At 36.4% G+C, this 14406-nt stretch overlaps 1 protein-coding gene across 12 annotated transcripts in view; it reads left to right on the plus strand.

Moving 5' to 3' along the window:
* The window catches only part of NAV3 (neuron navigator 3), a 553670-nt gene that overhangs the window by 505182 nt on the left and 34082 nt on the right, over positions 1-14406 (plus strand). For all 12 annotated transcript variants that reach the window (XM_054072776.1, XM_054072766.1, XM_054072783.1 and 9 more), the window contains 4 exons: positions 856-1044; positions 3488-3540; positions 7489-7512; positions 9793-9870. In XM_054072776.1, coding sequence (XP_053928751.1) covers positions 856-1044; positions 3488-3540; positions 7489-7512; positions 9793-9870 — 344 coding nt within the window. The remainder of the gene's footprint in view (positions 1-855; positions 1045-3487; positions 3541-7488; positions 7513-9792; positions 9871-14406) is intronic.

Below are 14406 nucleotides of genomic sequence, written 5' to 3' on the forward strand. Positions count from 1 at the left end.
ACTGCTTTGAATTTCCTCTATGTACTTGCAGTAGTTTCAGACAGCTCTTTTTAGACAGTGTTTCTCTCACTCTGTCATTTTCTGCTGACAATTATCTTCTTTTTCTTTTTGTTCATAGTTCTTGTACTCACAGCAGAAAGCAAGAAGATCAAAGGGGGGTAGTAAAATTTATTTTCTCATTGCCCTTTTCTTACTTCCATTATCATAGCCCTGTGGATTAATTTGCTTTCACAACACAGCTGCTCTGGTAGTTTATGACTTAAGGCATATCTTGCATGATCTAAAATAAAAGTCCAAATATGTAGGCTGACTTTGGATAGACAATTAGCTTTTCCTCCTAGGCACTGCATTCATGAAGTCCAGGTGAACAATAACCAGGCTTTCTTGTAAACAAACTTTGCAAAAGCTTAAAGTTCTGGAGTTCAACCATGAGTGATCAGAATATTCATAGTTATTACGATGAGATTCAGCTGGCCTGTGTAGGAATATCAAAGGATAAATGTATTCTCCATATGCCAATAAACGTTGTTCTTAAAAGCAGTCAGTAATATAGGTATATAATGACAATAAAAATACCGAAACTGATTTAGTAGAAGAGCTGCTTATAAAAAATACTTACAACTTCTTATTCCTTTTTCACTGTTAAATTTTCACTTTTGAATTTCTCATATTGATTTCTGTCTTAAGCTGTCAAAGTGAACAAGTGTGTATTCAGACATCAGTGTTATCATGTGTTTTACAGGATTAGTCTCATCCCAGTCCAGCTCCTCATAGATCACCTCTTTCACATTTCTGTGAAAGAACCAAAATTCATTTAAAAGAAATGTGCTTCATTAATAAAGCTTTGTATTGCAGTGAGTCCAACCAACCTATCTCAGTTTAACCTTCCGGGACCCAGTATGATGCGTTCAAACAGCATCCCTGCACAAGACACTTCTTTTGATCTGTATGATGACTCCCAACTATGTGGCAGTGCTACATCCTTAGAAGAGAGACCACGAGCAATTAGTCATTCAGGTTCATTCAGGGACAGCATGGAAGAAGGTAAGACTCAATTTACTATTTGGGTCAATGAATAGGCACTAAAATCTCAAAATTGTAGTAAAATTTTAAAATATTTCTTCTGCAACATAAAAGCTTTAATAATTTTTTGATACCTTTTAAAATTCTGTTGAGCTGGACTTACAGGATTTTCTTACCTTAGAGTGTGGAAGATATTTCTTTTGCACAGCTATATGCAATGCTGTCTACGGTATATGTCTTTAAAACTTTTATCGGAAATTTTGGAGGAAAGAAAGCCATTCCTGGAAAATTATTTTATTATTTTTTTCCTCTAAATTTGAAGTGTCTGAGCATACCTTGACTAGTGTGATTCCATGCTTACTTAGTCCTGCTTCTGTATTTCCTTTTTTTTAAGTACTCCTTAGCATGCATTTTTGTAGTCAATTAATTTCACCACTTTCCTACAGCAAACCCTATGCAAATTTCTGTATCTAAACTCTGACAATTAATCTGACTTTAGTACCTTTTTTGTGTAGGTTATTACTGTTGTTCTGGTGTCTTTAATGCTGTATACAATACCTCGAATTTGGGGACTATTTTTTGTTCTGGTTTTGGATTTTGTTCTTTTAACCATAGAGCATCTAACAACTCCCAATTAGCTGCACTGTAACATTTTCTTCAACATAACATTTCTCGTAAAAGAAATCTGATTATTTGCAGAATTCCCATAAGTGCAAAGTTCTCACACTCTTTAATTAAAATAAACAAACAAAGAAAAAAAAACAATTCAATTTAATGGAGATTCATCATCTCATCAATCTTGCTTACTGCTAAGTGATGACAGTGTAAATGGTCTTTATAACAAGCAAATAAAAAAGTCTTCCTCTGGTCCCAAAGCTCATAGTTATGAGATAAAAGGGGGAACAAAAGTCCTAGATGAAAAAACAGACAACTAAAACTTTTACTTTTCAATTTGTTCTTCTGTATTTTAGATGATATGTCAGGCAGACATCTGGGTATGTAATACTAGCAGTAGGGTGCAGGACAGATCAAGCTGTGCGTTGTCAGTACAGAGAGGATGGCTGACTGCACAGAAGCATATCATGTAATTCAAGGACAGAGTTAACTACAGACCTTTTGCTGAGAAGCAGGAGAATTATCAGAGGAAAAGCTGGTATAATAATAAAGAAAACAAGGCAAATAATTTATGCATAGAAAAAGAGGTGTTAAATCTAGAATTTCAATAATGGGTCACTAGTGGCTTTGATGAAAGCGTTTTCATTGGTCGTGTTTCATATCCAGCTGAGTGCATAACCATGATCAACTTGAGTAAATGAAAGCCGGTGCAGCAATAATAAACAGTTTTAAGCAGTTTATGGTCATTAAACATGAAATTATGCTGTTGGAAGGTCAAATGTATTTTATTTAAGATACGAGCTCTGAGAAAGTTTATAGTGAAAGAAGCGAGGTAGTGAATAGAGCCACAGCGTACAGGAGCAAAATGGGGGTTTAGGTCAGAGATTTAAAGCAGAGATTGAAAATCAGAGGTAGATTGAAAGTAACAAGTTTCAATGGTCAGTGTGCCACGAATTTGTGGCAACTATTTACCCAGTTACAAAACTAGAGTTAACGTCTGTTTGGCTAATCCAAGTATTCCTATACTGTCAATTTGGAATACAGATACAGAAAATAAATTATTTGCCAAAACTTGGCATATTATAAATAGTAAACACATTTCTATTGAGTCAAAAAAGAAAAGAAGTTAAGAAATAAACAATCTTCTTTAAAGCTCTCTACTAGCCTATCCTTCCTCAGTAGAGTAATCAGAAGCAGAAGGGACCATTTTGTCTCAGTTTAGTTTTCAATTGCCATTTTCAGAGAGGCCAGGAATACCATTTTTTGAGCTGAAGTCCTACATCTTCACTTGGTGTTCTTGAGACTGACTGTAGTGATGATTAGTGGAAACATGGCACTACATCTCTCAGTAACCCCTTCACATTGACTACAAATGCCAGCATGCAGGACTCTGCATTGTGCTGATGGAAGAAACCAACCCAGGAGAGTCTGGGAGTTCACCCCAGGAAATGTGAACTCTTTTGTAAAGCATAGTCTCTTTTTAAAATCAGTTTGCTCACCTTTGAACAGGTGTACAAACAACTCATCTGTTTTTTCTAAGGAGTGCATTTATCAAGTAATTTGTTGCCAGAACAGCAAAAGTGATGCTTGGTTTGCTGGTAAGAATACTGAATCTCACTGTCTTGCTCTCCTACCTCATACACAAAAAAGAGCAAAAGGGCTTTTTATTTATTTTTTTAATAGAACAATCTTTCTAAAAATATCAATAGTTTTTCTATTCTGACAGTTCATAATTGCTCTTTGTGAAAGATTGGTTCTCATTTTAAAAAGATGTTTAGTTATTGAGCTATGTGGGGGAAGTTTTATGCTTTTGTCAATATTTCATGTTATTTTCCTTTTTTTTTTAAAGTACATGGGTCCTCATTATCACTTGTCTCCAGCACATCCTCTCTCTACTCTACAGTAAGTATTGATATTTTAGGAAAAAGTTTTGCTTGCTTCTGTTCTTGTTCATTGTTCATGAAATTTTCAATGCTTTGAGAATTAAATGCCTTAGAAGGATTAAAATTATACTGCAATAAAACAGTAACATTTATTTTCAACTTTGGTTATACTGTCATGCTAGTTTAGAATATGTTATTTACATCTTTTTATGTGATTTGCTTAGAATTGCTTAAAATTGCCTAGTGTGTCTTTTGAAAGCTAAAAGGAAGGTAATGATCTCTCTTTAAGTGGGGGTCCTTATGCTATTGTAGTTGATAATTTTGAGTGATTTTGCTTATTTTCAGCTAATTTTCTGACTGCACAATTTGTAAAGTGTTTTTGTCCTGTTAGTGTTTGAGGTGCACTTCTTGAAAAACAGATTGCTTTGGGATAAGAAAGATAACAATTTGAAGCTCAAATGTCTAGTGATCTTTGCTGCAAATGGCAGCACTTAGATGTCATTTCCCCAGAGAAGAGTGTCTTTAAAAAAATGATTGATCTTAATTAATTAGGTTAATTATATTGAGTAATAATTGCATTAAAACTCAAACAGAAGTTCTGGGTTTGTTTTTTTTTTTCTCTATTTTATAGTTTTGGTATTTTGGTTGAGACTTTCTGCATAAATTGTTGCTTTGGTTGTTCTACTAAAAAGAAATCATCCATATGGGAGGAGTTAAACATGTTGGGATGTTCCCTCGCTGATACACAACAGTTGCTTTGCAATCTATTCGCTAACTACAATTATATGCTGTAGTAGCTCTTTTTCGTGGGAGAGCAACACATTAATCTGCTTCCATACCATGTGTTAATGAATAGTCTGTCTCCTCTCCATATTTTCAGATGTTGGATAGTGTCATCAGACATGGACTAGCACGGGAATAACATGAACTCCTCTGCCCAGAGCCAAAAGCAGTTTTTGCCTGGGAATACCAAGCCCACGCAGTCCAATGCATTTGTACATTTCGTACTTCAATGCTAAAATCATGTTAGTTTGGAAAGCAGGTTGCTTCCATGCACGTCTACTGCAATGGTGCCTCTCCTAGTTCTGTTTAATCATAAAAATATCTATACAAGTGCATGTCTAAAACATCAGGTACACGCACTTTAGGTTTGTCCAGGCTTTAAGCACCAAGTTGCAAACAGTTCCAGTCCAAACGAGTCCTGAATTATTTTGAGGAGGTAGAATGTACATATGAACTGGCAATATGTGAAGTATAATTACCATTCAAAGCAAAGCTTTTCATTTATGTTTTGGTAGTTGAAAAATCCGTACTATTATTTCGCTGTTTCTGAATCAGTTTGCAGGGATGAAGTGTCCGAAGTTATAATACCTGCTTTGATGTCAAAATTTAGAAGAATGTTATGGAACTGATAGATGATAAAAATCAAATTATAAAGTGACATAGGATGTTTTCAGCACCTGATCAGTCAATAAGTCTGAAATATCTCTGCTCAGATGTTATGTAATATAACAAGAATTTACTGATACTTTCTATTTATATGACCTGCGCTCATTCAAGATTACAGAGTATCTTGGAAGTGTTTCCTAAATCCCACAATATTAAAGAACGGTATTTTTGCTGCAAAACAAACTTCAAACTGTTATCCCAAATTCATAATGTAAGTGTAGTCTTCTGAAATATCTAACTGTGAATTGTGAATTCACATTACAGCTAAGCCCTGCTCCATAAGTTATGTATTATGTATACAAGATAATGGAAGTTATAGAAAAATCTGTAAAGGGCAAGAAAGGAATTAGTCAGACAAAATTACTAGAACTGACCTTTAAGGATGATTTTTTTATCAGAACTTCCTCTGCTTGATCCCTCTCATCCTGTGAAAAAAGTTTAAACTTCTCAGCAATCAGTCAGAAGGTGGTGCAGAAAAGAAATATAGAAACATGAAAGGTTGACAACTGGTATCACACCGGCTGAAAGCAGAGAACAATGTTTCATTGTTCGGTGATACAGTGCAGTGCCCCAGTTCCTCCAGAAAGGGATAGTTTCATAGGGCTATGGCTCATGTAACTCACAACTGTCACTAGGTCCAAGGAGTACAAGAGCATTTTTACCTTACTTAAGCAAACCATGATCAGTGAGGAGGAATTCCAAAACAGCTGCCTTTCCATAAGTATCTCAGTCAAATATAGTTATCAGATTTCTCAGGTGTTGCCTCAAGCCTTGGTGCTAGTGTTTTTCTGCAGCCTAATCATAGAAGATATTCAGACAAAGCATCAGATAAAGATCAAGGTCTTTATGTATCTTATGTATCAAGATCTTATGTATTACCAGTGATATCTGAAAATCTTGAAATTATTCTCTGAAGATTGCTTCTTTGAGAATTAGAATATGAGAATCAGAAAAAACATCTCATGATTTGCTGCCATTGCAACGAATAAGTCCAATGAGACAGAAGTTCTGTATTCAGTAATATTTTCTGTATTTATTGACTTTCTTCTTGATTTGCATTTGGATTTTCAGGACTTACTTGAATAGACTGTAAATCTAGCTTGTAGAGATACGCATGCAGGGAGAAAAACATTTGGTAAAATGCATTTGCATTTTACATTTTGGCACGTAAGAGATCTTAGTGTACTGTAGGACTGAAATATTCATTCAGTTTTGGCAGTGAATATATCTAGCTCTCAGAGAAGTTGAAAAACACAAGACGGTATAAAGTATGACAGACATTCTGCAATTTTCATCTCCTCCTGCCCAGTAGGTGAGACACTTCAATTTGCACATAGTTAATTGCTATATTTCTCACACTGACTTTCAGCTTTAGCTACATTTAGAATCCCTGGACTGTATTAACTCTGCTAAGCCAAGTTCAAAGGAGATATGTAAGGATACATAATTTGAATGTTAATATTTTAAGTCTCCAAGAAAAAGAAAAAAAGAATCCTTGCAAGTATGGGAATCATGGATATGATGGTGAAAAAAATTATTTTGTTCTGGATTATTCTGAACCAAAAGCTGAGTTCTGAGTTACAATGGTATAAGCATGAACACTAAAGAAAAAACTGCTCAGAAGTGTTTGGTTGTCAGATTTTATTTTTTCACTTGAGTATGCCCAGAATCCTCTTCTTTGTCTTTCATTTACCTCCTGCACTGCCTACAAAATTTGACTTGTGGGAGCCACCTTGCTGAACTCTGTGAGAGGGGAAATGCTTCTTTTTATACTGAGAGAGTAGTTTGGTAACAATACATAGCACTGTTTTCATCGGAGGGGCAGTGGTCTAAGGATGGGGGACCACATCCCCACATGACAGTTTCAGGAAAAGGTCGCCAACCCTCAATTTTTATTTTCTTTTTTACTTTTCTTGGCACTGTAGAATTCACAAGTGCACGTGGTCTCTTTCTGATCCCTTTGTGACTTTTCATGAACCACATATAATGAGAATAGAATTTCAATTTTTCCTGTAGGCAGATCTCCTTTTTGCAAACATAGATCAGAAAGTTGGTATCAATGTGTGCCATATCGGTGCTGGTAAATAACACAATCATTATGCTAAATATTCCCATGTAGTGATGTACCAGTTATTACAGTAGTTTCAGCCAGGGTCCATAATAAACATCACAGTATAAAAGTTTGCTGGAACAAAGTGAGGTCTCTGCGGTGGCAGCATAGCAAGTTTTCTTTTGTATCTTAGAAATATAGCTGGACTTTCTGCAGTTCTGTTCCTGTTCTCTCTCTATCCACTGTTTCATGTTGTCAGTGTGCTGGCAATCTCTTTGGGGTTTCAGCTGGAGCCTTGCCAATTAAGTTGAAAAGAATTCCATTTATTGTTTTTACTGCATACTTTTCTTAAATGTAATGGATCCATGAAGCTATTCATTTCACTTCAGTGTAGCTGGCTTTTATTTTCTATTATGGCAATTACTCTGCAGCCAGTTTCTAAGCCATTTCTTCTTTGTTTTATTCCAGGCAGAAGAAAAGGCACATTCAGAGGTAAGAACTTTTCTTTGTTTTTATTTTTATGTATTGCTTTATATTACTTTAAAGTTTGTATTTTACCTGCCATGGTTAAACTGCTGAGTCACTGGGAAAAATATACCCTGTCTCTTTGCACCACTTTTTAAGAAGTATGCAGCTTCTAGTGCACTAGAAGTGTTTTCTTAGCATTGTGCTGAAGAATGCCTCCTGGCTGAGGTTCTGAAAAGGTGAAAAGAATTGATGAAAGTGGAGGATAGTGATATGTCCAATTTCAGACTTAATGCCACTCTGTACTGGATCTAAGGGACTGTGCAATTTAAGGTAATGTGCTGCCTTTCAGGAGAAAAATGCTTCAAATGTTCACTTTGAACTTGTCTCTGTTACCTTTTGCATCATATTAAGTTTCTGAAACTGACCACTTTGATGGATTTTAGAGCAATACAGATTGATTTCAGATATAAATCAAATATGACATGGAGAACAGCTTCTTTCTCCTCACAGTGTGTAAGAATGGGTGACAAGCACAGGTCAGCAGCTGGATACAATTACAGCCCTTCTCAAAAATGAAGTCCTCGTTGTATTAAAAGGGTCCCAAGGAGTAGCAGCAATAAAATGCAGCACCAGGGAGTGGACTTCCACTTCACAGAGCTACATGCCTTCCAACTCCTGCATTCACGCTGCTCCTATTTTTACTACTCTAATCAGACAAAAAGTCAACTCAAAAGTATTTTGAGGAATTTGAACAAATAAGCATATTCTTCCTTACTTGCCACAGTATATTTCAATATAATTTCTACTTGAATTTTCTAAGTTCTTTCTCTGAAAGTCAAAGTGAAGGAACTAAAGCAGCATCCCATAGCTCAGTACTGTAAATGACGGTTCCTCATTTCATTGCCCTTTATAGAGGGCTGTACATAGAAGTGAAATAACATTTCTTCCCTGTGTATTTCTACATGACATTTTCTTAGTATCTAGGCCTGCTCAGTGATGCTCTTGCAGGAGATGTTGAACAGTACTTCATGAGAACTGCCTTTGTATAGTTGCAAGAATATGATGAAAGTGTAGCTTAAGCATGAGGGTCAAATAATTGCTATTGAAAACCAAAGAGAAAACTTGGAAAAAAGAAAATTGACAGTCCAAAATGGCAAACAGCTCAATAGTTTGTCTCCTCTGCTCCAAGCTATTGTAAATAACCTGGCTATTTTTGTATCATAGGTGTACAGGAACTTGTTCATTCTTAAATCTTGTATAATATTCCCTGTTGCTTTTCATGAGAGTCATAAAATTAAAGTACTGCAATAGTCTTTACTAGTGAATGTTATGTGGTCCCTTTCCTAAACTAGTTTTAGACATTTTACTTCTCCAATCTGTCCTAATTTCTTTTATGTCTGAATATGAAAGGAGTTTCAAAGTGAAACTCCATGCTGTGCTTAAGTTCAGGACAGTACTTGGAGTCCTCAAATAGGGTTAAATGAGCTTAAAATAATGCATTAGCTTCATGCTAGATATCTAGCCTGGCTGAAATATGAACAGATATTTTTCTTAAGGATTCTATTTTTCACAAAAGGATAGAGGAGCCTTGAGTTAAGTTTATCTTCATGTCAACAGTCACACTCAAAGCTACATTTTTTTTAAGTTGGCAAGCAAGTTTTTGAAAGACATATAAGGTTTAAAGTGGCTGCATGTTTGACTTGCAGGGACTGTGGGAAGTACTGTGTTATAGAAAAAAAAAATGTTACTGTACCTCATCCAATTTTAGATACCCATGAAGCAAAAATCTGTGTCTGAGGTAGTCATCAAAGCCTTCTTCATGCCAGGCAGTGAGAGAGTATCATTTGGCACTTCATCTGAGTCTAACGTATACATTTAACATATGTTGGTTGCATTACTCCTGCAGTCAAGCAAAGCGAACCTCACTCAAAATTTGTTGTGCTTCATAATCTCAGGCCTCATCCAGGGTTGGATATGGATATGTTTGTGACTTAAGGGATTTGGTAAAAAAACCCATGACATTTACATGTGCAAACAGAAGATTGTACCTCTAAAGTAATTGAGCACTTGCCCATATGTGCTCCCTTAGCTGGGATCCTAGTTCATACACTGGTTAAGTGCAAGAAAACTGTTGGAGCAGCACTAAGTGCCAACTTTTAATAATTTCTATTTTGGATTATTTCTGATATTAAACTGTGAAACTAAGACATTGTAAACCTATTAGTGATCGCTTAAGAAAACAAAACAAAACAAAACAACAAAGGAAATTACTGAAATATTGACAGCAGTCTTTTTTTCTTATAGCAAATTCAGAAACTACGGAGGGAGCTGGTTGCATCACAAGAGAAAGTTGCTACCCTTACATCTCAGCTTTCAGCAAATGTAAGTATTTTTGCCTGTGATCATAAATTATCAAAGAATAAATTATCAGACTGGTTAATAGCTCTTACTTAATTCAAGTACCAACACATGGTCTGTGAAACTTTTACTATTTATTTATTTTGGTGTTTTTTTAAATTAATTGTTTCATTAACGGTATTGCCTCAGCTTCAGGCAGAGGAAATCTTGTAATTGAATGCAATGGAAATGAAAATGAGAGTCTGGATGTGACAACAGTCCTATCCAATTCAGTTTCACTCTGTTCTCAGTATCAATTAAAAAGGAAAGCACAAGAGTAAGAAGACAAAATCAAAGAAAGGACATGAACTTCAGATTCTTATAGAAGTCATTATAGTTTCATTTCACAAAGACAAACCCTGTGAAACACAGACAGATGTGGGGGGAAGAAGAGTATACAATCGTATTAATATGTAGAACTCGTATACTGCAATAACTGTGTTGAAATATAAGTAATGGCAACTGGGGTATTTTACAGGCAGCTCCCTCATGTTCCTTCCAATTGTCATACTCTGGTAATACGAGTTATTGAACATGTTATCAGAAAATAATGCCAGATAAGAATGTGAGCTACAATCCTATCTGGTTACTATGGTTTCAGATGAAGTAACCAGATAGTTACTGAACAATCTGTGGTATCATGATTTTTAAATGCAGTTCAGGATATAACTATAGTTACCATTCCCAAGGAAAGCTGAAGTAGAGTTGCAAGAGTATCATTTTGCATTTCATGAAAGTAGTTTCCTGATGTCTTGGGCAGCTGATAATGTGCCTTTCTTTGAAACATACATGTCCTGAGTATTTAAATCTAGAAATACTGCCATTATTTTCCAGAAATTATTTTAGTTGATGAAGAAGTACTGTGTTCATAAGTTGGAAAAATAATCTCTAACTGTGCAAAAGCTGCTTGTTCTCTTAGGACTGTCACACGTGAAAATGTGGAATAGCTCCTCTTAGTACTTTCTGCTCTGTTCAGGTGCCTGCAGAACACCTGTGGGTGTTTGTACTGCTGAAGCAGTATAGATTGCCAGTCTGCCCTGAGTTCTGAGCATGAACTAGTGAAGCAAACAATATTGGAGTCCTGCAATGTTTGTAAATTTGCCATATTGGGCAATTCTCCACTCACCTATTTTGAAAGCAACAAACTAATACCAACACCAAGAGGTCAGAAGAGCTAAGCCGGCGTGCCTCAGGTAGTCATGCTTGCTGACAAGTCCGTTGCTCTTTGCAGGGCACTTTTGTTTCCACCAAAAATGCAGGGCTGCAGCAGCTCTGCCTCATGGTGGGTATCACAGGGAGGTGGCCTGTGGCTGTGTTTGTGACACAGCACAATCACAAACATCCCCACATCCACTCTGAGTGCCCTGTTAATGCTCACGTAGCAGCTGCTGATGTTACCAGAGGAGTTATCTTGGTTCCTGCAAGCCCTTGATTTGGTGAAAGATGTCCTGACCATAGCTGGGACATTGTACTAGATGACCTCCCAACCCAAATAATTCTATGATTTTAAGCAGTGGTACCACATCATTAAGACTAAATTATTTGCTTTTGGTGGGCTTGTGCTCAGGTGCCTGGACTACAGCTGGTGTGGGACCCCCTCTGATGGGAATAATTCAGGCTCTTGGTACCATGGCTTTACTCTGCGGCAGAACAGCAGCTGGCCCTTCACTCCTTCCACTAGTTCTGAACAGAAAGTACCAGCATATTCTTTCTCACTTATGTTGAAAGGGAGAGTTGAGAGTTGACTCTATTTAGGTTCCATCCTTTTCCAGTCACCCCAGCAACACTGTAGCCTATAATACGGTAACAAGTACAGTAGAGTGAGGATGGCAATGTATTCTTCTCTGTACCTGAGGCAATGAGACCGCTGTTCTGTTCATTTGGGCAAATTGTGTCCAATTTCTCCACAGTGTTATTTAGAAGTCATTGATTATATCTCTGGACAGTATTCTCTTGTGTGAAGGAAACACCGTACAGACTGGTTTCTAATAACATTACCAGGCAAATTTTCAAATTCAGCTCCAAGTTACAATTCGATTTTGTCCATATTTTGAAGAAACTTAGTCCAACTAAAAATGGGTAGTTACATTTTGGCTTGGTTTTCACTCAAGCTAATTCTGCTGCATGGGTGAGGAATAAGTTGGGTTTGATCTGTATAATTCACATTGTGTTGGTTCAGAACCTGGTGCCCTGTACCAGCCTCTCAACTTCTGAACATCTACTAAGAATACCCATGGCTTTTCTCCTGATCTAATTGGAGGTGTAGCATTTTCAAAAGGACAGATAAAAAATATATACATGTGCATCTAGTTTTGCCCATCCATAAGCACTACATTTGTAAACCTGTATGTGCTTGTCTGCCTATATATATGTGCATGCGTGCCATATGTTGTAGGTTAATTTGATCAAATTCTTTTGACTGTGTGACCCACCTTCTAATCCATCTCCATGGAGACAGTCCTTAAACTCTAAACCTATAAATGACCCTAAAGCTGATCCTTTTAGCATATGGGGTTTTAAAATGCTACCAGAGAAATATTTCCTTTTTTTCCAAATCCCCAACATGTGGAAATTCCCTCAAAATTAAACTTGTCAGGAGCGTGAAACTTAGTGGCTTCAAATTCTCCAGGCATGAACAAGAGATTTAGATGCTTTTATGATGATTACAGTCTTAAAAGAAAAGTAGATATTACGAGATATTATAAGTAAATATTATTTGGGATGCTGTCACAAAATATATTTTACAAACCAAACATTGAGAAGTATTTCACAATAAGTCTGGTTCTGAGTTCATTCTATGCTATTTCTGGAACAGAAGATGTAGAACATTAAAAGAACACTTCCACGTAAGTCCACAGGATCAAAAGAGAGTCCTTAAGATGTGTGAGTACTAATCCTGTCAGTCATTTGAGCACTTTCTGTAAATACATCCTACCAAGTATCACTTAAACGTAATTAATAAAATCCATCTTGAAAACAGTGTATGTAAAACCTTTTAATTGTGATATGGCCTCTGAAATTTAGTCTGATTACAGAATAGATATTCAAATTCCAGTGATTATATATGTCTGATAAAACTGATAAATAATTAACAAATACTTGTTTTAATTTGACAGACTTATGAAAAATTCAGATAAGCTCCTTATTTTCATGAACTTACACTCTCTTAGCAATTCTTTACTTGCATGTGTTCATTTATCATTTATCTCTTAATCCAAGAGACGTACTGCACCAGCCCCTGGCATTTAAAGAAGGAATAGTCCTAATCACAAAAGCTGGAATTTGTTCTCAGAGAAGAAATAAAAAATATATTTTATTCTCTACAAGAATAGTACTAGTGTGGCTCTCATTGTGAGTCATATTTGTACTCCAGTAGGCTAAATTCTGAATGAGCAATAAGTTTTATGCAGAAAAGAGTTGGGTCACTGTGTGTATCTTTTCTATAGATATATCTGACCCTGGCAGGCAGTTATGAACAGTATTTTCTATGGTGTCTTTACTGACCAGAAAATTACTCCTTTCTGATGCTTTTGCTATACATGCAGTTATCATTGCCTTAGTTCTAAACCCCCCCAAATTTCACTGTCTGAAAAAGAGGAGCACTTTCTTCCTCACGGTAGTCTGGAGAAGGAACTATTAATAGCCAGAAATCCTGTTCCCTTGCAGTTCATCTCAGGCTTGAGTTATATTTATTATCTCCTTTTGTAGAACTGAGCTAAAATAGTTTATGCAAATAAAAAAAAAAAAAAAGCATTTTATTCATCTTGTTTCAACACTATTTGTGCCTGTATTTGCTTCGCCACAAAAGGCTGTTGGTGACAGTAGTACATGTGTCATTAAAAGGCTGTCAGGCAGAAATTTGACCTTTTTCATCAAGCTTTTGGTTGATATATTGCTTTGTATCAAAATCTGTCTTTTGGAAGTTATAGCATTCCTCTGGCATTTTGGATACCTCTATTAAGACTTTTCTGACTTGGTTTAATTTATTATTTTGTTTTTGTTGGCTGGACTCAAGTACTATGCTTGATTTCATCAGTTTATTTCATTTGATTAACCCCAAAGTGTTTTGCTTGCATATGATTAAACTCAAGCAAGGCCCAGCTTTTGTTTGGATTCTTAATTTACAGTTTTTTTCTGAGATTCTGGCTTTTTCCCTCATGCCTGTTTTGATGTTGCTGAAGGGCAAATCTCAATACTAATTAAGAAAGAGCCTATTTTCAGTGCAAAAAGTGTCCAACCAGCAGACTTCCTACATGACTGACAAGGGCTCAAATTCCAGTGTGCAGCCTGAACCCAGCCTGTTCGGAGGGACTTTGATCAGTGCTTTGTACTGTATAAAGCTGAAGGGTGCATGCTTGCAAACTGTAGTAGACCCAGGATGCCAGTAGAAAGCGGAGGGGGTTCGTTAGCTAATAGTCTTGTTTGGCCAGCTCTGAACCACTATCCTACAGCCAAACAACAAGATAATAGCAGGCGGCGAACAGAAAAGGTCACCAGATGTACTGTTGCTTCTTGCAGTCA

Source organism: Cuculus canorus, chromosome 1 (assembly GCF_017976375.1).
Source record: "Cuculus canorus isolate bCucCan1 chromosome 1, bCucCan1.pri, whole genome shotgun sequence".
NCBI classification, from domain to species: Eukaryota; Metazoa; Chordata; class Aves; order Cuculiformes; family Cuculidae; genus Cuculus; species Cuculus canorus.